At 32.5% G+C, this 23145-nt stretch overlaps 1 protein-coding gene and 1 long non-coding RNA gene across 2 annotated transcripts; both read right to left on the bottom strand.

Annotated features, from left to right (window-relative positions):
- Positions 1–7287: 7287 nt before the first annotated feature.
- Positions 7288–8409, bottom strand: LOC125590108. Its single transcript, XR_007326305.1, has 2 exons — positions 8252–8409; positions 7288–7512 (listed from the first exon to the last, which is right to left on the bottom strand). It is a non-coding gene; the product is annotated as an uncharacterized LOC125590108 (long non-coding RNA).
- A 1962-nt stretch (positions 8410–10371) lies between these two features.
- On the bottom strand, positions 10372–12259 carry LOC106407478 (putative GATA transcription factor 22). Its single transcript, XM_013848346.3, has 3 exons — positions 11834–12259; positions 11280–11708; positions 10372–11084 (listed from the first exon to the last, which is right to left on the bottom strand). The coding sequence occupies exons 1-3, from the start codon at positions 12119–12121 to the stop codon at positions 10644–10646; spliced, it is 1158 nt and encodes a 385-aa protein (XP_013703800.1). The 5' UTR covers positions 12122–12259; the 3' UTR covers positions 10372–10643.
- Positions 12260–23145: the final 10886 nt, after the last annotated feature.

Here is a 23145-nt window from a genome sequence, read left to right as displayed (position 1 = left end):
TATGAGAAGATTAAGACATGAAAAACAAACACTTAAGCCAATAACCTCGTTGAAAGAACCGAAGTAGATGTCCCGATGGTAGCGACCATTGTAGAAGAGTGCTCCGATCTTCAACTAACGGATATAAACAAGTCACAGAAGCTTGTTTGGGGACTTAGAGAAACTTCCTATTCAAAGAACCAAAGAACCAAAGTGGCAGAGACCTCAAAACTCGCTCAGCATTAAAACGGTACTTCCATCAGCTCCAGCCATATCGTAACACAAATAAACCCATTTGGATGTGAGCCGTTTTGGTTTGTGGCAAGTGTATTTGAGTTTCTTTTTCATGTATAAACAAAACCTTAAGCTATACAAATTAAAGAGTTATATTTACAACTTGAAGTATAAAACTTCGAACCTTTTTGTATTCATTTTTGACAATAAGATTATAGATAGCAAAAAGTGTTGATGTCATAGCTTAACAAATTTGAATTATTGTCTCAATACAGTAGTAATTATATATTTTATATTATTATTCTATGTGCATATGAAGCCAAAACTTGCCTTTTCATTGAAAACTTTAGCACATTATTGTACCTTCATAATTTATTATTGTTCCTTTTTATTTTGTAAATATGAACAGTTAAGGGGAAATCAATAGCCTCAATATTCACACAAAATCAGTAGCACCTTAACTATATAAAAAAATTCATGAACTTAAAATACTTTATCCGGCCAAAATTATTTGCATTCACACGCTGATCACGCTATAAGGATACGGTCCAGTTCATGATTACAGGATCCATATATGGCTGCCGAGATAAGATTCTTGATATATTCTTTACTTTGACGTTAGTTATATTTATGTGGTCAAAGTTAATTTTATGGGTTCTTTTATATTTAATGTTCTAATACTATGAATTTGATTGATAATTCTGAAAAATTGTACCACGACAACAACAAAAAATGTTCTGATAATAAATTTATCAATCAACAGATAAAAATTTAGTGGGGAAATATATTTATTTTTATAAAACTCCACACCCCCAAAAAAGCACTTACCACTAAAAGACCGCATGCACAAGGTCGATGTAATTAATTAAAATTAATATATAGTATGTCTTATTCTTAACATTTTATTTTAAAAATATCAAGAAAGATTTAAACATGCGTTGTACAATACTGGTTTGGTAACCGGATCGTATTAACCGAATTATTGTAAGCTAGCTAGTTCTCGCATCTACATTATATTAGCTAAATATGCATTTAGAGTAGAATTGCAAGTAAATTCTAATGATTCACATATATGACATTGAGGTCTATATGTTTTAGTTTCATATTGGTATAGCGATTAATAAACGCTATGTATAATGGCCAATTAGCAGTTATATTTGTTCGTGTTCTCGATGGTCCAAATTTAGGGTGTGACTGTATTGTATAAAGTAAGTGAAAATTTATTTAAGCCCATTTTCTCTGATTTTATCCGGTCAAGTGGAAAATATTTCAGCTCATTTACTCTTTACACAGTGAAAAAAGTAGAGGTAAATGTTCTTTCAACTTTTGGTAGATGAAAATATTACTCTGGATTTGACAGTTTTTTTTCCTTCTATTTTCATCTTTTCATTTTCACTATTTTACTCTACTAATTATCAGTCACAACCTTAAAGAAATAAATTTTGTTACCTTGATGCTTCTTAGAGCATGATTAATAGGTGTTATTAGAATGAGATTTTTATCGGAATATAAGAAACGGTATCTTAACTTTTAACTAAAAAAGCTAAGAATATGCTCTTAAATAATATTTAAGAACCGATTCTTACTTTTTTTTTATTAAAAATTAATAGATGGTTTCTTATATACCAATAAAAACTTTCATTAATCATGCTTTTCCGACATAAATTTTATGATTTACACTAGCATTATCAGCCAAGCTCTGGAACAATCGACTACTATTATTATACTCATTGGAACTTGCGAAAGAATGCATTTGTATATACAGAGGGGACTTCATTAAATTTTTCCTGCAGAAATAGGTGTATTTTTAATACTATGAATGGCTGTATAATAATTGTGAGACTAGTTGTAACTTGTAAATATGACCGAGAACACAAAAGTGCCTCGACAATTAAAAAATACACATGGAGTATGTCAAGTTGTAACTTTACAATAATATCTTAGAATTAACTAGTACACTTAATTATGATCTTCTATCATTTTAAATAATGCATGAATGGGTCTCAATATATGTACGTATATATTATGAGGCTTCACTTTTGCAAAAGAAGAAAATAAATCATCAACCAACATTGCTAATAGCTTCCATTTTGGACACTGATTCTCATGTTCAAATATAAAAAGATAGAAAAGAGAAAAAAATTAATACTTAAATAAACAAATGTAAAAAGAGAGAATACGACAGTCAGTCCAATTCATATGCGCAGAAATAAAACACGTAAATGTATAATCTACTCCTTTTTGTAACATATAATCTACTCCCTTGTTTGATAAAAAAAAAAAAATCTACTCCCTTAAGTGACCATTTCAAAACAGTTAATTCTACTGATGTCAACTAGATATGTATTTTGGTAATGTAAATAGTGAACTAATTTGTTAAACGTTTTTCTCAAACAAGAACAACCATGCTTTTAGATTTGTGGAGTTTGCATTCTTTTTTTTTGAACGACCGTGGAGTTTACATACATATTAATCTATCATCTGCTTTATCTTTATTGCATGTGACTACGAGTAAATTGTACTACTAACAAGAAAAGTTTACGAACGCCTGCGTCTACGGTTTACAATATAGATAGATGTCTGGTTTCACAGTGTAACTCCAAGTACCCGATTAGGTTCAGATGCACGAATGTATAAAACAGATAAAACATGTGGTAGATTAAAATTGTTGCTACGCGTGCAACTTAGTTTTAAATGTCCAAGTTGCTTTACGGATTTATTGACAGATAACTTCAGATATCGAGTTATACAGTAATTAACCAATATGATACTTTATATATATTTGTCTTGGAGCATTTCTTTGCACACGAAGGTTGAAGGTTATGGGTCATATATATTTTCTATATATTTACTGAAGACTCGAAAACAACATACTGTATATGTTGATAAAAAAAGAGTACACACTGCTTCTTTTTGCTGATGCATTTTTATTGTGCAAGCTGTTTTTTTTCTTGAGTATAATTTAAAAGAGTATTTAGGTCTCCTATATCTACAAAAACCATAATTAAGAAAATACCCTTTAACTATATTTGACACTGTTGATAATATGATAATCCAATTATACCCTTTACTCACTTCTCTTCTCTCTCTCATATTTCTGTTAATTTCTCAGCACTATTTTCCTATTTTTTTTCTAATAACTTCATATATATTTCTTTAACCGTAAACAAGATTTAATCTACTGTTTCCTCTTGTCTCCTTTCCTCCACCATTTTCATCGTCTCCTACACCTCAAAAAAATATGAAAAAAAGTTTCCCCCTTACATGACGAGTGCCAATGTTTCACCACTGTGACTCTGTTTTCGGCTACATATAGTTCCGTTCAACACAATGCACAACTTTAGCGAGTATGAGTAATTGTAGCGACTATGTAACAAATTAGATTGTGTTAACTGATAAATATATGGTTAGTTGATACAGATTAGGTATTGTGTGATGATACATGTTTTCTTATATTGTTATCAAATTATGGGCAACGATAACTGATAAATGATTAGTTGGATATTACAAAGTATTAGTTGATACATATTTGATTAGATGTTACAAAGAATATTGTCACTTTAAAAAATGGCTGGTAATATATTTTTTTTAAGAAATATTAACTGATACATTATATGTTGAATATTACAAAATAAGTTAACGGGATAAACTAATAATTTACGTCTAACATTATATTTACATGCTAAATAACATATTAGATTGATAAAAATATTTTTTGTTATGTATGCTATTGATTCATTTATGTTTTACATGTAAATATAACCTCTAACAAAAGATGTATCAGTTGATATATTTTCTGGAAGCATACATTTGGATTGAAAAGTTATCAACTAACAATTTATATAATATTTTACGATAAAGTTTAGCGTTTAACATTTTTGATTAACGTACGGCCAACCTGTACTTAACTAGTAGCAGATTGCCAATTCCCCAGGGTCTTGTAATACATCGAAATCCACAAACCATCCATTGATTTTCAATTTCTAAATCATAATGGAGAGATACATGATGCACCCAGTGTCTATGGAATCACTGTGATAGTGGTGAATGGTGATGATGAATTAACAAGAAAGAACTCTTTTATATGATTGGCAACAAAAACAAATTGGAGGATTCAAAAAAAAAAGATTGACAGATTGAATTTGAAAAGAATCCATTAATATTGATGAAAGAAGAGAAAAGAGATCTTACGGGGGAGAAGATGAAAGTTTATATTTCTTATTCTAATGTGTTTAATCATAAAGGATAGAATAGTCAGTTCAAGTCAGTTTTGCTACAGAGAATGTGAGTTTACAGCTGTAAGAACAGTTTGCTGATTTTGAACCAAATTAGGTATATAGAGAAAATTGATTCAATTTAAAATTCAATAAAAAATAAAAAATAAAAAAATGACAGATCATCAAAATCTGGCTTAATTATGGTACTAGCTTAGAGCACTTCTATGAAAGATTTCTCGCATAATATCTTAGAGTATTTAATAAAACATAATAAAACAGAATTATTTTATGGATGAGAAACTCAGTTTGGGAATCTAATTGATAAAGAACGATCTTAATGATAAAACTATTTAAATGAAGTTCTCAGTAATATAATAATAATATTATTCAGTTATATAATTAATATTTATTTTGTTAAAAATATAAATCACTAGAAATGAAACATTTGTCAACTACTGGGTTTTCGAGAGCTCTAAAAAGAGGAGCGGTTATTAACTTTCACGTGTTTTCCCTTTTATTTTTATTATTTCATTCTCTAAATACTCCTTGAAGATGGTCTAAAGTTGCTCTTAGAAAAAAAACTATTCAGGTCTTTCAAGCTTCAAGTGTCTCTCTCATAATAACATAAACAGTATGACTTCTACTGGTCGAAGAGATACAAGAAGCATAAATAAAAAAATTCATACAGGTTTGAAAAGGATAAAACTACTTTGCATTTCTTGAATCAGTTTTTAAATTTTTAATGAAAAAATGGATTACTTTCCAATAGTTGCATCTAAAATAAGCGAAGTGCCAGTTGTCCATTCGAGTGTGGACCGCCAACAATATGGGCCTATGTAGTCCTTTTAAAAGCGTCTCCATTGAATGAATTTGTTACTACTATATCTAAAAACAATCATAAGCTCTTGTTGAACGTGTTTGCTTTCCTCGCCAAAATGTAAGCCCAGAACCGTGCCTTATGTGTTACTAGAAAAGCATTTGCCTCAGGCCTCACCAAAATATTGAATACTTTAGAGCCCAAAATTTTTAAGTTCTGGTTTAACATATTGGCAGTAGTGTATAAGGTTAGCATGAAGTTATTTTTCCGCTTGAATTCATGTTAGGATCTTAAACACAATAAATCTAGGATCTTAAATTTAGGATCTTAAACAATGAATACATGTCAAATCGTGTGTGCTGATATATGGAATTAAGTTAAATAGAAAATTTTATTTTAAATAGTGTTAAAATGCTAATTTTGTATATTAGTTATTTAATTACTAATTTTATAAAATACATCTAGAATGTATTGATAATATTAAATTACCTAATTATCATATATTCCTGCAGATCATGGCCTTACCACTCGGTCCCCGATGGCCAGCAGGGTATTCGGTATAGCAGCTCACGTTCGTTTGCGCATTTCCACAGGATTGGACACATATTAGCTGTAGGAAGTATGGTTTCCGAAAGTGACTTCGGTTCGCCAGTTTCGGCTCAACTCCTCGCTTTACGTTAGTGGACCTATGGCTCGGGCCAGGGCTCCGCGCTCTTTCTTTCTGTGTGGGACGATGTCGGAGAGAGAAAGGAATGCGTCGAGGCGGCGATATATGAAATTATTTTCTTATAAATGTTGAGTATGAAAATTTGGCAAAATAGTTAATTGAAAATAAGAAAAACAAATTATATCTTAGTTGTCCTTTTATATTACTGTTTTGTTTAAATAATTTTTGGAAAAAAATTGTATTTATTTTTTTGAATAGATTTGTTTTCATTAATTTTATTTTTTTAAGTTATCTTACAATATTTCTAAATTTTAAATGAAAAGCATTTATTCAAAAGTTTGCCTTAGGCCCCTATATGCCTTGGCACGGCACTGTGTAAGCCTCTCCGTTGCATCTTCTTTGAATAGCTCTAAGTTTCACTCTCACAAATCTTGTTTCCACTTATAAATGTCCGTCTTAGATCTCACTTATTAATGTCCGTCTTAGACTCTCACGAAGTATATCGACAAAGAATACATAGCTCCTAGACTTCTCACGAGGGCATATCTGGGCCAATAAATATCTCACAGTGGAGCTAAAAAGATTTGGGCTGGCAGCCTGGCACCATGGGGATGTCCATAAATGATCTAAGACCCATGTTAAGAACTGATAAAATTTAGCTAAACGTAATTTTATATTTCTACAATACATGCACCAATGATGGTCTAGTTTTTTTTGTTGAACCCAATGATGGCCTGGTTATATACACGAAACATGTGAACTTGAAGACATTCGTATTTAATACCGTTCCCGAAAGTAAAATTTTTTAGAGTATACACGTTTATTAAGAATTTAATAAATGTTTATAATTTAATTTATTTTTTATTTTATTATATATTTTCCAATAACTTTCAACCAATAAAATTTAATCAATTCAAATATTTTCAATTAATGTTCCTCAAAAGTATAAAAAAGTACTTTAACAAATATATAAAATCTATCTTTGTGAAACAAGAAAAAAATCTTATTTTTGGGAACGGAGGTAGTACATTGTATCGGAGAATTATAATCTTCAGCCGAGTGCATTTATGCTCATAATATAAGAATATCTCCAATGTAAAATTCTTTTTTTTTCTACCAAAATAGAATTAAAAAAATGAAGTAAAATTACTCCAACTTAAATCTATATTTTATTCTATAAATAGGTGTGTACAGTTTTGCCATTTAACACCTATACCCAAAAACACATGCACCCATATAACATCCATACCCATATCCAAAAATACTGACACCCAAGCTAGTCCATACTCATTGGAAATAGCCTACGACAACCCTTTTTTTTTTTTTTTGACAATTAACTCAATTTTGTTCATAATCAATTTTTGTAAACTCAATTTTCAAACTTATATACTTATAGCAAATAAAAATTACAGAAAATCTTTAAATCCAACAATAAAAATTCAAATATGTTTTTTCAAAAAAAAATAATTCAAATATGACTGAATTGAAATAGTCTCAAAAGACTTGTTTTGCAAGGTTATGAAACACTTTGATAACTCTTTGTTTCTGTTTACACTGCTGATATAACTCTTTGTTTCTGTTTCCAGCTTGTCTTCAGCCTGCAAGAAAAAAAAAAAAAGATTCAACCTCGTGTTCTTATACCATGCAAGAAGATCAGATGCTAGACTCACGCTAAGTATACAATGGCAATCACATGTTCACACAGTATAAAAACTCTAAGACGCTAAGTAGTGATCATACCTCTAAGATGTAATGAAGCAAAAGAACTGATAGCAATCTTTAAATAGCACCAAACTTGATTAACTATACAGCAAACAAATCAATGTACCTCTCAGGTTCTTTAGAAGCCTAGAAGATAACACAATGACTTAACTATATGCAACAAAACATGACAACCAAAAGGAAGCAAAACATTGTGAAGACTAGAACAGCAGCCGTAATTGAGCAGAGAAGAGAAAACAACTAAACGTTCACGAGAATAACAGTTTATATGGATTGAGCAGAGAAGAGAAAACAACTAAACAAATAAAAGGAGTCCTTTGCTGTGATTTTAACCAACCGGTTCATCACGATTTTAACTAAGCAAATCACGAGAATAACTAAACGTTCACGACAAATTCAAAGCTAGATCAAACCGATCACACTCATCGGTTAATCCTCTTATTACGAAAAAATGAAACCCAGAAACATGAACACACAAAACCCACAACAGAGAACGAGATGGATGACGAGTTAAACTCACTGTGTCGAGAATAAGATCGAAGCTTCTTTTTTGAACATCAAATAAGATCGAAGCTTAAACTCAAAGTTACAGAAGCTAGAAATCGAGAATCATACCTGTAATCGCGAGAAAAAAGAAATCACAAGTAGAAAAATGGAGAAATTTCGTTAGGGTTTAGAGTATCAACGCTAGAGAAGACGAATCTAGAAGGAGAGAACCATTTTTAATAGCAAAAGAACTCAGATCTAATTTTTCCCTAAAATTAAAAAACCTGTTTTTTTATGTACTGGGCTAACCCAATTTAGACCAAATTTTCGATGGTTAAACTGGGTTTTTAGCTCAACTGGACCATAAAATATTCGGGATTAATCATAAATCGCCCAAAACAGCCTAGACTGGGCCATGTCCATGGGCACCCAACCAGTTGACATCTCTAGTACTGAACAAACAAAAAATTGTTTATTCTACTTATGGAGTAAACTTCATTATGGAATGAGATACGTAGTTGAATTAAAATATTTTTTATTACATACTCTATTTCACTCGAGCAAAAAATAGAGTGTCGTTAGAGATGTCCATAAGCTAAGAGGATGGTTACAAGGTCTAACTTTGGAGATAAAACTAAAAAGTTGTCGTTGCTCTTTAATTAATAAGACCTGGTTGTATAGCACACGAATTTTAGTTACTTTGGCCATGATCTCTTTGCTTAATACAACCATTCTTATTAACATATCAACTATATTACCCCTTCTCTGTAAGTAGTTAGAGCATCTCTGATATAAAACTTCATTTTTACTCTAAAATGAAGTAAAATAGAATATATAGTAAAAAGTATTGTAACCATATTCTATTTTTCACTCTATAATGGAGTAATGAACAAACAAAAAATAGATTATTCTATTTATGGAGTAAACTCATGTTTTACACCATTGTGATGTTAAAAATAGAGTAGGGTTAAACCATTTTTTACATCATACTTAATTTTACTTCATTTTAGAATAAGAAATTGAGTGGAGTTGAGATGCCCTTAAAATGCTATTTTTGTGTGCATTATACACTAATCTTACCTATATCTAGGTGTTTTCCTACACTATATTCAAAAATAAAAGTTTTAAAATTTAAATTTTATTTAAAAATAAAATTTTGTAAATTTTTAGATTTCTTATTTGCTTACAATATTTAATTTTATTTTCAAAATTTAATTATATGTAAAAACTAAGATAAATAAATAAGTTTTTATTTAAATTTGTATTTAATATATATATATATATATATATATATATATATATATATATATATATATATATATATATATATATATATATATATATATATGTATATATCTAAAATTATAGTCTTGAAAAGATTTTTTTGTATTTCTTTTGTTTAAAATATATTAAATCAAACTCTAAAAAAATAAGAGGAAATTTTGTTAGATATATAACTATGAAAACATAAAACAAATAATATTTCTAAAATTCGTAAATATTAATAATTGTATTGGGATTATAAAACTACATTTTAAAAACCTACATAAAATTTTGAAGAATTATTCTAGTAATAAAAATTATATAATTATAAAATAGAATTTGATAATATTTTAAAAATTCTATATTATTATTATGTTTCTATTTCTACTGTTATACTCACTCTGTTTCATAAAAAATATATATATATATATATATATATATATATGTTTCTATATTTCTGATGTAAATTTTCACATTAAATCTTTTCTTACCCTTTTAAATAACCAATAGATGTTTAGATAAATTATTTTTATTTAAATAATTGTATAATAAATAAAGGTAGATTAGTATATTTTTTTAGTTTTTTAATCTGCGTGAAATGTATCTAAGTGATACTTATTATAAAACACAAAGAATATTATTTATTATTATATTAATGATGATTTATGAATGATTATCATATTTTTGAAAAAAAATCATCAAAAAATATAAATAAAAAATAAATGTAAAATGTTTATGTCACAATTGGCTTCAATGCATATCATCTTGTTGGTGTCATATCATCATTTTTCTTCTAAAATTATTGTGGTGATGCAAGACAAATCGTTTCTCAAATAATATTTTAGGGGATTGCATATCAACCGATCCACCCAAAAAGTATATCATATATATAGATCTACTGAGAAACAATATCTGTAATGTTAAAAAGCAAAGACAATGTTTTACAACTTGACGAGATACCATATATATATAGTGATATAGAGATATGGAAAAATTAATGTAATTCGTATATTAATTCTCAAATTTCGAACGCAATAAATAAATGAAAAATAAAGAACAACCACATCCTCGGAATATCAAGCTCCATACAAAATAGTTTCATTATTAAAAACAATTAAACCCCATAAAGTTGGACTGACTGATATCGATCCATCACCGAGAGAACCAAACGTAAACAACGTATACGATGGATTATGGTACCATTAATTATAATAATTCCCTAACTTCTTACCTAAAAACGTGAGTTTTGATTAAAGGATCACCCGTGTAACATTCCGTACGACAGAGCCATTAGTAAAATGGCAGCCTCCTTCTCATCTTGAGGAAAAACTTGCTGATAAGCTGAGCTTTTGCTCAAAATTATGGCTAGCTCATCAAAATAACACTTGTTTGAAGAGGTAGATGTTGAAGAAGACGACATAGTGGATTTGCCTTGAGTTTCCAAATCCCCGGTTATTGCGCCCGCGCCCTCCATCATCAGCACTGCCTCCGCCACAGATGTGGTCATACTCTTATATTTATGTACCTTTGAGGCCAAAGGAGAAGAGAGACTACCAACTTTATTTGATCTCTTGTTCTTGTTTTGAATCTTCTTCTTCAGGAGCGGCGGTGACAAGTCAGAGGTTGTGGTTGCGCCTGAAGCGGCCATAGCAGCCCGTCTCGCTTTCCTTTGCCTTATCCCACACGCGTTACAAAGAGACTGTAATAGCACAACCAAAATAAGAGTTAGCTAAATTATCTTGTGACCTAGTTAGGATTACCAAGTAAAATTGGTTTTACGGATTAGTTTTTGTTAGTGGTTTTATAGATTTACGATTCTTATATTATTAACTAGTTCTATAAAAAGAAATCAATTCTTTGAATAATTTTTAATTTTTATGTGAGTGGTGATTACCTTGGGACCTCTCGGGCCACTTCTCCAAAGAGGAGTTTTGGTCGTGTTACAATCGGAGCAAATCCTAGTTACGCAGTTGTTGCTTCCGTTATAACCATTCTTGTTCGCAATCATATTGTATTGATTTTTCGAAATCCTCTTGAGATGATCTTCTTCGAGATTGCTAACGTTCAAGGACTGGTCGTTCTTAACGTATTGTTTGTTGTTGTCGGTGGGGGTGATCATCGTCTTTCTCTTCATAAATCTCACCTTCGAAGACATCCACTTGAGCGAATTACTTTCTGTCTCGCCTTTTGTCGGATATTGAGGAAGATCGGTTTGGTCATGATGATTATCATTCTTCCTTATCGTCAACTTAAGTCGTGTCTCCTTCTCTGGCATCATTTGATCGCTTGATGATGATCCACCATCATATACAAACTTTTTGGTCTGAAATTTCCATATACCATGATAAAATACTTTAGTTAATTAAATTTTTATGTGAATACTATACAACTTCTCTAGTATCATAAAAATATTGGTACATACGAGTTTCCACTTTAAAAAATTTATACCTCAAGGGGATGGGAGATATGAGGATCAAGAAAGCCATGAAAAGTATGGTTGTTATACCCAACATGTACTTGATCTTGGTGAGAGTTGATCAAGAAAGGGAGGTAGGAAAGAGATGGTGAAGCTAAAGAAGATGATGAAGAAGTGGGATTAGATGGAGCTTGGTGATGATAAAGATGTTGTTGATGATAACGACTTTGATGAATAGAGGGTCCAAAAGAAGAGAAAAAAGGTTGATGGTTTTGATGATCTTCATTGAGATCTATAGTGTAACGAAAATTTGAACCCATGATTGATTGATAGAGATCTATGAAACACAAAAGAGATGTAAGAAGAGAGATTGGGAGAGATCAGGGATAAGTATAGAAGGAGCTAAGCATACTACTGTGTTTGACACTTTTTAAATAGGCAAGAGAAGGGACCACGTACAAACCAAAAACAAATTAGAATATATATATTCATCAACTTACATTAGCTAGTAGAACTAATTTGAAGAATTGAGAAGATATAATAAATGGATAAACTGTTATTTTTAATTGTGACCCAGTTTTTATTCAAGATAATCTGATTAGTATGCCTAAACAGGAAATAAGTTATCTAACAAATAAAACAAATCCGGACATTTATATCATTTTCAGCAGTGTTGGCTCATATGTTTTGAAACTCACTAACCTGAAGAAGGAACAGCTTTTTTTCTTTTTGAAAGAATAACCAACTTTTTGTTTTATCAAAAAAAAAGGAGTTAGCTATATCATAAATTGCTTAGTAATATAATTTTAAAAACTATAATGTTATAAAGTAAAACAATGTAGCAATTAGTTTATGTTACTGTGAAATATAATATAGACATATTTTTAGAAGTAGCTTGTTGATGTTTTGCACCTTTGATAGTGTAAAGAAACACGTTTTTGAATGGTAGGTACAACAATAAGTTGTATCAAGAAGGTGTTTGTTGATTAATTCAACAACACATTTCTTTTGTGTTCTTTTGGTAGGTGCAACAAGAAGTTTCACCAACTCCCCATAATCTCCTATAAATAACCACACAAGGAGAAGAAGAAGATCATCCCAAAACAAAGAGAAAACAAGAGAAGAAGAAAAAAAAAAAAAAAAAAAAAAAAAAAAAAAAAAAAAATCTTTCTTGTGAGAAAATCTTTCTCTATAAGAAATTAAGTGTAATTTCTTGAGTGTATTTGGGGTCGGGTGTGAGTTGAGAGCTTGTAAAAATTTCCGGGGTTGATAATAAAAGATCTGTAGCAGGTCCGGAGACGTAGGCAAAAGTTGGCCGAACTCCGTTAACAATTTTGTGTGTGTTTTTCCGCTCCCATAAATTCCGCAAATTCTGGTTTTCCGCAAAATTTGACCGCATATTTCCTAACAACTGGTATCAGAGCCTGAGTTACGGTGATCGGTCAAATTTTTTGTGGGGTTACTATTCACGTGAACAGTACTTCGTGAATAGTGAATTTTGTCAGTAACATCGGTTTGTCGACGAAGGTGTTCTAATACACGGTGGTTCCAGAAACGATGGGAGGCGAAGACGGTTTGGCGCATAGTATCGGGAAATTTGACGGTACAGATTATGCATTTTGGAGAATGCAAATTGAAGATTATCTGTACGGAAAGAAGCTTCATCAACCGCTGAGCAAGAAGCCTGAGAAGATGGATCAGGATGAGTGGGAGCTCCTTGACAGACAAGTTCTGGGTGTTATAAGGTTAACACTGTCGAAAAACGTTGCTCACAACGTTGCGAAGGAGAAGACCACGGAAGGGCTCATGAAAGTTCTCTCTGACATGTATGAGAAACCTTCGGCAAACAATAAGGTATTTCTCATGAAGAAACTCTTTCATTTGAAGATGGAAGAAGGTGGCCTGGTTGCCGCACATGTGAACGAGTTCAACACGATTGTCAACCAACTGTCATCGGTTGAAATCGAGTTTGATGATGAAGTGCGAGCACTGATTTTGTTGGCATCTCTGCCAAATAGTTGGGAGCCGATGAGGGCAGCGGTTAGTAATTCTGTGGGTACTCAAAAGCTCAAATTCAATGATGTTAGAGATCGTATCCTTGGTGAGGAAGTTCGAAGGATAGACTCTGGGGAGGCATCAACGAGCTCTGCTTTCAACGTGGAAAACAGAGGGAGAAACCCAGATAGAAATAACCGGAGTAATGGCAGATCGAAGTCAAGGAATGGACGGGGTCAGTCTAAATTCCGACAGCCTGCAGAGTGCTGGAATTGTGGAAAGACAGGTCACATCAAGAAGAATTGCCGAGCACCACCGAAGAAGGAAGACAACACTAGAGGCGGAGCCAATGTAGTGACACGTGAAATCGCTGATGCATTGGTAGTGTCTGTTGATTCCCCGAGGAAAATTGAAGCTCGTGATGCAGCTACAAGTACCACCAAAGCATTAATATCCTATGTTGATAGCCCAGTCGATTCATGGGTTCTTGACTCAGGAGCGTCATTCCACACCACACCGCACCATAACATTATGGAAAATTATGTTGCGGGAAATTACGGAAAGGTATATCTTGCTGATGGATTGCCTTTGGACATAGTTGGTATTGGAGATATCAACCTGAAGATGTCAGACGGACGTGGGTGGAAGATTACGAAGGTCAGACATGTGCCAAAGTTGATGCGAAATCTGATCTCAGTAGGTCAACTTGATGATACAGGGCACGATGTCAACTTTGGTGGTGGAGCCTGGAGGGTCAGAAAAGGTTCCATGGTGGTGGCTAGAGGTCATAAAAGAGGCACTCTTTATATGACGACGAGTTATCAAGACACTGTTGCTGTTGTCGAGAATGCCAAACAGACCAAGTTGTGGCATTGTAGGTTGGGACACATGAGTGAGAAAGGGATGAAACTCATGGTGGAAAATGGCGCTCTTTCGGATCTGAAGACGGTGGATCATCAGATGTGTGAAAGCTGCATCCTTGGGAAACAGAAACGAGTTAGTTTCTCTAAAGGAGGAAGAGAGCCAAAATCTGAGAAGTTAGAGCTGGTGCACACTGACGTGTGGGGACCCGCTCCTGTTGCATCGCTGGGAGGTTCGTACTACTATGTGACCTTTATTGATGACTCCACAAGAAAAGTGTGGGTTTACTTCATGAAGAACAAGCATGAAGTGTTTTCGGTTTTCAAAATTTGGAAAGCCATGGTTGAGATTGAGACGAATCTCAAGTTGAAGTGTCTAAGGTCTGATAATGGTGGTGAGTACATCAGCGGCGAGTTCAAGAGATATTGCGCTGATAATGGGATCAAGATGGAGAAGACTATTCCTGGAACGCCTCAACAGAATGGAATAGCGGAAAGGATGAACCGAACCTTGAATGAGCGTGCAAGGAGCATGAGATTGCACTGTGGATTACCAAAGACGTTTTGGGCAGATGCAATCAATACCGCAGCCTTCTTAATAAACAGAGGACCGTCTGTACCATTGGGATTTAAGATCCCTGAAGAAGTTTGGAGCGGAAAGAAAGTAAACCTTTCTTATCTAAAGGTGTTTGGTTGCTTAGCTTATGTTCACATTGACGATGCTGCAAGAAGTAAACTTAACTCGAAGTCTAAAAAGTGTTACTTCATCGGTTATGGTGACACGGAGTTTGGTTACCGGTTTTGGGATGACGAAAATCGGAAGATCATCCGCAGCAAAAATGTTGTGTTCAACGAAGAAGCGTTGTACAAGGATAAGCTAAGAGAAGGCTCAGAGAGGAAAGAGCCTGGAGCTGTTGACTTAGAAGATATCCTGACACCGGAGTTGCCACAGGATACCGCAACAGCAGAAGGAGAAATCTCTCAAGACGAGAGTGGTGAGGCTGAAGAAAGTGATGATTCTGAAGTGGTCCCATATACACCAGTCACGGAGTTACGACGGTCAAGCAGAATCATCAGAAAGCCAGTAAGATTCTCTCCATCGCTCAACTACATTCTGCTCACAGACAGAGGCGAGCCTGAATGTTATGAGGAAGCTATGCAAGTTGATGAGTCGATCAAGTGGGAGCTTGCAATGAACGACGAGATGGACTCGTTGTTATCCAATCACACGTGGGAGTTAGCAGATTTGCCTAAGGAGAAAAAGGCATTGCATAACAAGTGGATCTACCGAATAAAAGAAGAACCTTATGGGAGTAAGCGCTATAAAGCGAGGCTTGTTGTGAAGGGATTCCAACAAAAAGAAGGCATTGACTACACCGAAATCTTCTCTCCTGTAGTCAAGATGGTGACCATTAGAACGGTTCTTGGGCTGGTAGCACAAGAAGATCTGCATCTTCAACAGATGGATGTGAAAACGGCATTTCTTCACGGTGATTTGGATGAGGAAATTTATATGAAGCAACCCGAAGGCTTTGAGATCAAAGGGAAGGAAAGCCTTGTTTGCAAGCTGAAAAGGAGTTTGTACGGCTTAAAACAAGCTCCAAGACAGTGGTATAAACGGTTCGACAACTTTATTAAAGGCGTTGGTTTCTTGAGGTGTGAAGCTGACCACTGTTGTTACTTCAAGACGCTTGAAGAGTCCTACTTGATATTGCTCCTATATGTCGATGACATGTTGATAGTAGGAGCAGACTTGCACGAGATCAATAGTTTGAAGACGAAACTCTCAGAAGAGTTTGCGATGAAAGACCTTGGAGAAGCAAGACAGATTCTAGGGATGAGAATCAGTAGAAGCAAGGAAGGTCTTAAGTTATCACAAGAGGAGTATGTGAAGAAAGTCCTCAAGAGGTTTAACATGGATGATGCGAAGCCAGTTAGTACTCCCCTGGCAAGTCACTTTCGGTTATCCAGAGAACAGTCTCCAAAGACGGAAGACGAGATGGCATGTATGGATAAAGTTCCATATGCTTCTGCTATAGGAAGCTTGATGTACGCGATGATATGTACAAGGCCAGACATTGCACATGCAGTGGGAGTCGTTAGCAGATTTATGAGCAATCCAGGAAAGGAACATTGGGAAGCCGTTAAGTGGATTTTCAGATATCTAAAAGGAAATCCAAGTTTATCGCTATGTTTCACGAAGTCTAAGACGGGATTGCAGGGATATGTTGATGCTGACAATGGAGGTGACATTGACAGCACGAAGAGCACAACCGGGTATGTCTACACCTTTGGTGGTACTGCAATTTGTTGGGTTTCGAAGTTGCAGAAAATTGTATCTCTATCAAGCTGTGAAGCTGAGTATGTTGCTGTAACGGAGGCAACAAAAGAGATGATATGGCTACAGTCTTTTCTAGAAGAGCTAGGCCATGACCAAGGGAAAGGTGTGTTGTACTGTGACAGTAAAAGTGCTATCGATTTGGCAAAGAATCCGGTTTACCATGCTCGGACGAAGCACATACATCGTCGATATCATTTCATCAGATCAGCATTAGAAGATGAAATGTTGGTGCTTGAGAAGATCCCAGGAAGCAAGAATCCGGCAGACATGTTGACGAAGGTCGTGCCGTATGACAAGCTGAGGTTGTGTGCAACCTCAGTAGGCTTGTTGGAGTAACAAGCTGGGAAGACCTGCTACATTGATCATGGTGTGAAGACAGATTGGAATCAGTCTTCAAGTGGGAGATTGTAAAGAAACACGTTTTTGAATGGTAGGTACAACAATAAGTTGTATCAAGAAGGTGTTTGTTGATTAATTCAACAACACATTTCTTTTGTGTTCTTTTGGTAGGTGCAACAAGAAGTTTCACCAACTCCCCATAATCTCCTATAAATAACCACACAAGGAGAAGAAGAAGATCATCCCAAAACAAAGAGAAAACAAGAGAAGAAGAGAGTGAAAAAAAAAAAAAAAAAAAAAAAAAAAAAAAAAAATCTTTCTTGTGAGAAAATCTTTCTCTATAAGAAATTAAGTGTAATTTCTTGAGTGTATTTGGGGTCGGGTGTGAGTTGAGAGCTTGTAAAAATTTCCGGGGTTGATAATAAAAGATCTGTAGCAGGTCCGGAGACGTAGGCAAAAGTTGGCCGAACTCCGTTAACAATTTTGTGTGTGTTTTTCCGCTCCCATAAATTCCGCAAATTCTGGTTTTCCGCAAAATTTGACCGCATATTTCCTAACAGATAGAAACGAATAAATAATAATTGAACTATACCATTTCTGGTTAAGTTTGGGTAATCGACCCACTCCAAATGGACTGAGATATAAACTAATTTATAATTATTACTTTCGTGAATCGATTATTGATCGCTGTAAAACTCTGGGAGAAATTTTATCAAAAAAGAAAAAGAAAACTCTGGGAGAAATCACACACAAAAACAATAATAAATCAAGAGGTTTACGTGAGTCCAGATCCGAAAACAATTTACATGAGACAAAATGTGTAGGAGGGGTACTGGACTATACCCCATGGACAAGTAATGCCGCAACCCTAATTCAGAATATGTCATCTCTCATGATAATGATCAAATAATATACCACACACAAAGTGTAGTGTGTATCAATATCGGTAACACGTGATCTTTCCATGGGCTGTGATTCATCAATAATCATTTTCAGAGAGAGAGGGAGAGAAAAGACAAGATAGGTTTAGAATGGTAAAGGAAGAAACATCACCACCTTAGTATTCGCCAAAACCATTCAATTCCTTCTGATCAAAATTTTACAGGTCAGTCAGGACCCCCACATGAATTTTCTTTTAAAATATAAAATTTATTGTATATTTTTAATTTCATAAGTCTACTAGCTGCTGCATGCTCTACATAGTTGTATATCTACCGCTTTGCTTATGAAATTATGCTTTATATCGCGGGTGAAACTGATAATTCGTTCAGGATTGCGTTAATTATAATATATCCAAATCTCATAATTAAAGCTTGCATAATGGGATTCAAGGTTCTAGTAAAAATTCGGGATGATAAGGATGGAGGAGGATATCTGATCCAAAGGAGAAGAACGTCTAAAGCTTGAGGGTTTGTTAGAGGATCATTTTTACTCGTTGAAATTGAATTCAATTTATTGTTCGAAAATATGAAATAGCTTCAACTCTCAAGTTTCATACGTGAAACTTTTCTATCCTCTCATTTGTTTTCTGAAAATGTATGTTTTCTCAATTGTTAGGTTTCTAGCAATTGTAAATTCTTGTTACTTTTACTTTTAATTTAATGCATCAAATTTAGTAAAAAAAAGTATGAAATAGCTATGATCATTTCAGATTTTAAGAGGAACAAAAGATCTATAAGAAAAATCAAAAACCGGATCACAAACCAACAGAAGAAAATACAAAGGCGGTGGATCTTTCACCTTTCAACGTTCCTTAGCTACAACTTGCTTTGTGCATATACATCCAATTATAGTCTTATACGTAGCCCCATCACATGCATGTCCATTTTAATTTTTTTTATAGAAAAACTTTTGTACCTTTTGGGAAAGTAAATGGTTAAAACCAAACATTGAAACTTAAAATTAAAATTACTTTCCAGGTTCCAAAAGTCATTAACAACTCAAACAAAAAAGAGTGAAAGACGTGTAACGTATGCATGTATCTAATCTTTCTGAAGAAACCAAAAAAACAAAACAATGATAAGTTAATTTAGCTCCTGGTTGATTTCAACTGGTGTCCATCAGCTTCTAAAAGTTCTAGTTGCACCCATTGAAACATCCATGATTATTGGGGGATTCTTAGGATGAAGTTCTTAGCGGAATATAAGAACCCGTCTCTTAACTTTTAACTAAAAAGACTAAGAACCAGTTCTTAAATAAGAGTTTTAAGAACCGATTTTTAACTTTTTTAGTTAAAAGTTAAGAGACGGATTCTTATATTCCACTAAGAACTTCACTCTAAGAATCTTCCAATAATCACGTTCTGAGGGCAATTATGGAACCTATACATGAAGAAGAATTTGAATAAAAATAAATGAAGTCAAAATCAGATAGATCTATATTTAGGAAAAAACCAGAAGTGGCGTGAGTTAAAAATAAAAATAAACGATTTAGAGATGGGATACGTATGTCCATAGGGATCACAAACTCCAACAAGGCAATAAGTGACACTGTGAGAGGAACAAGACACATATTTAGATATACATATGGTGTTGTACGTATATCAATATATATGTGAATGTCAGTACAATTGGGGTCATGTCCAACGTTTTGGTACTTTTCACGACTTGTCTCTCTCTTTTTTTTTGGTTTCTTCCGTATTAAAGATTTCACAAAAGGGACCATTACATCTCTGATCTTCACCACCGTTTCATCTGTCTTGTGACACATCTCTTTCGCTTCCATATTCTCATCTAATATTTATCTCATTATCACATATATTTCATTCATTAATTAAATCGGATTCTAAGATTTTCTTTAGCTTATTAGGCAAAAAAAAAAGATTTTCTTTAGCTATTGTTCAGAATAATCTTTAACGTATAAGAAAAATATGAATTATGTGGTGTTCAAGTGTAAACGTCAAAGGATCTGAGATTGGATTCTGTGTGAAGAAGTAACGTCGTCTTTCGAAGTATTTCTCTCCCAATAATATCCATATACTATGGTAAGAGTGAATAGGATTTTCAAAAGATACCCATTTAATTATCATATATAAATGTAGAACAAACATAAACCAATACAAAACAGTATATTGCATATGTCGGTTTTACTAGAAAACTTTTGTATGTTTTCATCAAAAGTAACCAAAAAGTTACTATCTTGTATGTTAAAACTGAAGTCACAACTTTGATTTATGTGTGATATTTTTAAAAAATGTACCTAATAGACATAATACTAGAAAATCATGTTACATTTAATCTCTAATCTTATCATTATTATAGGTCTAAATAACCTACTTTCTAGATTATAAAAACTAAATAATATGTCTATAACATAATATTGTTACATTACAGGAACTAAATAACTATCAATCATTTCCAAGCAAAAAAACGTGATCTGGAAACTCTATTATCAATTTTTACTTTCATATTCTGTATCATCGTGTTTGAAAGAGACTGCAAAGAGCATAAATATTTCTCGAGACTTCTACACCTAATCATGTACATTTTTAAAACTAAACTGATTTCACATTGATTTGTGTTTTTTATGTAGTTCATTTACAAAATATAAATAAATGTTTAATTAAATTCGTTATAAAATTTATACACGAAGCTTTAACTTTAGTTTTTGTTAATTTTCTTATTTTGTGAAATGTTTGATTATCTTTGGAGATGATAATATTTTAATATTTTCCAAATTCTATTTCTCTTTATTTATTCAATAATGAAATACTAATCAAACAAACAAAAAAAAAAATACAAGAAGAAATAAACACATGTGAAAGTTTGAAACAACCTATTTGATGGAGAACAAGTATACTCTAATATTATTATCTTTGAAAAACCTTAATATACTCGATAATATAAATCTATGAAGCTAAAAATTTAATTTTTTAATAACTTGTGAAAGTTTGAAACAACCAATTCAATAAAGAAAAGATAAAATTATTATGTTTTAAAAAATGATAGACCCACCTCATATATATTATAATATATATACCAATTAAGAATTGCAAAAAAATGTCTATATAAAAATAAATGAAAACAAACACCCGCGTGGTTGCGCGGATCAAGAGATCTAACACCCGCGCGGTTGCGCGGATCGAGAGATCTGATTTTTATTTAAAAATCATGCGGGTATTAATTTTCATGTTTATATATACTTTACATAATTAGAATACATTTTTAAAGTTACTTATATATTTAAATGTTTATATATAATTATTTTAAATATAACAATTTGATAGTTTTCATGCTGTAAGTTAATTGATTATTTCAAATCATCACATATATTTGGTATTTTTTATTATATATATTTTAAAATTATTTTTATTCAATTATTATGATCATGATCCGTAATTCAAAGCGATATTTCCTTTATCAATATTTTTTTTATGTTTATTCATTTAAGATAATAACTATATATATATATATATATATAAGTTTAAGATAAGTTAATTTTATACATGAATAATCTAATTTACTAATGTTAACCCGTTCTACCAACATATTATATTTCTAGCATAAATTTTTAATGTTTGTGAAAATAAAATATATTAATTTATCAGTTTAAAATAATTTTATCATATTAAGTTAAATACAATGTTTTATTTTAAAATGATAGATATAACTATAAAATAGTAAATTTGATATAATTTTTTTCATTTTATAAAAGATAACTGAGTATATATATATATATTAATGTATAATAACATTAATTTCATTACTAATTACAAAATTAGTGAAAATATTTATATACAATTTTTGATAATTAAGATATTGTTATAATGTTTTTCAACACATTTGTTAAGAAAATTAAAAATATATATTTATATTTTAAATTAAAAGATATCAAATTATATTATTATTTAAGTAGTTAAAAGATTATATATTAGCATTAAGAAAATACATTTAATAAAAAAATTAAATGATGATCCAAATAAAAATATCACACATGAATCAAAGTGAGTTTGTTAACCAATCCGGATTTTTAGGAATCGATGTTATATTAGAAATGATATATTATTAATTCATATTATTAGTAATAAATGAATGATAACTGATTTCTAGTAAGAATTCATTTTTTCTTAAATCACACATGAATCGTGATTTCTGTTTTAATATATAAGATTTTTGAGGAACGCTTAAGAAAATGTCATTTTAGATAGCAATATCACAGCTGTCAAAAAAAAAAAAAAAAAAAAAAGATAGCAATATCACAACTCACAGGCGGATATTTAAACTGGAAATATCTATGAAAAATAGGAAGACATTTTCGACGTGGTTGAACCAAATTGCTACTGGACCTGGACAACCTTTAGCTACAACGCTTTATTAAACTAAAAGTAAAGATTAGTACTAACGGGCCTTAATTAGAAGAAAATGTTAGCCCATTTGAACTTGAAATTTGGATAGACAAATCTTACTTACGCATGTGGAATCCAGTGGAGTTTTTTTTTTTTTTTTTTTTTTTTTTTTTTGCTAACAATCCTATGGAGTTATGGGAATATATGACTCAACTTCCCTCTATTTTCTTTTCTCAGAAGCACATGTGATGTGACATGTAGTTTGTAAACTAAGAGTAACAGTATTCGGTGAATGTTGTGTGTGTGTGTGTGTGTGTGTGTGGGGGGGGGGGGGGGGGGGGGAGGGGGAGGGGGGGGGGGGAGGGGGAGGGGCTCCGCCGTGGAAGGTGCAGCTTTGTAGTTAGGCGAACTTAGGTTATGGGTGGGATGCGGCTACTTGACCTTCTCAACCAACCACGAATGTCAACTAAACCTCATTGCATATCCAAGTACCAAAAAACCTCCTTTTTTCTTCTGGAATTTGTT

Source organism: Brassica napus, chromosome C7 (assembly GCF_020379485.1).
Source record: "Brassica napus cultivar Da-Ae chromosome C7, Da-Ae, whole genome shotgun sequence".
Taxonomy (NCBI): domain Eukaryota; kingdom Viridiplantae; phylum Streptophyta; class Magnoliopsida; order Brassicales; family Brassicaceae; genus Brassica; species Brassica napus.
The sequence above is the reverse complement of the archived record's forward strand: the minus strand, read 5'-3'. Positions and strand labels throughout refer to the sequence as shown.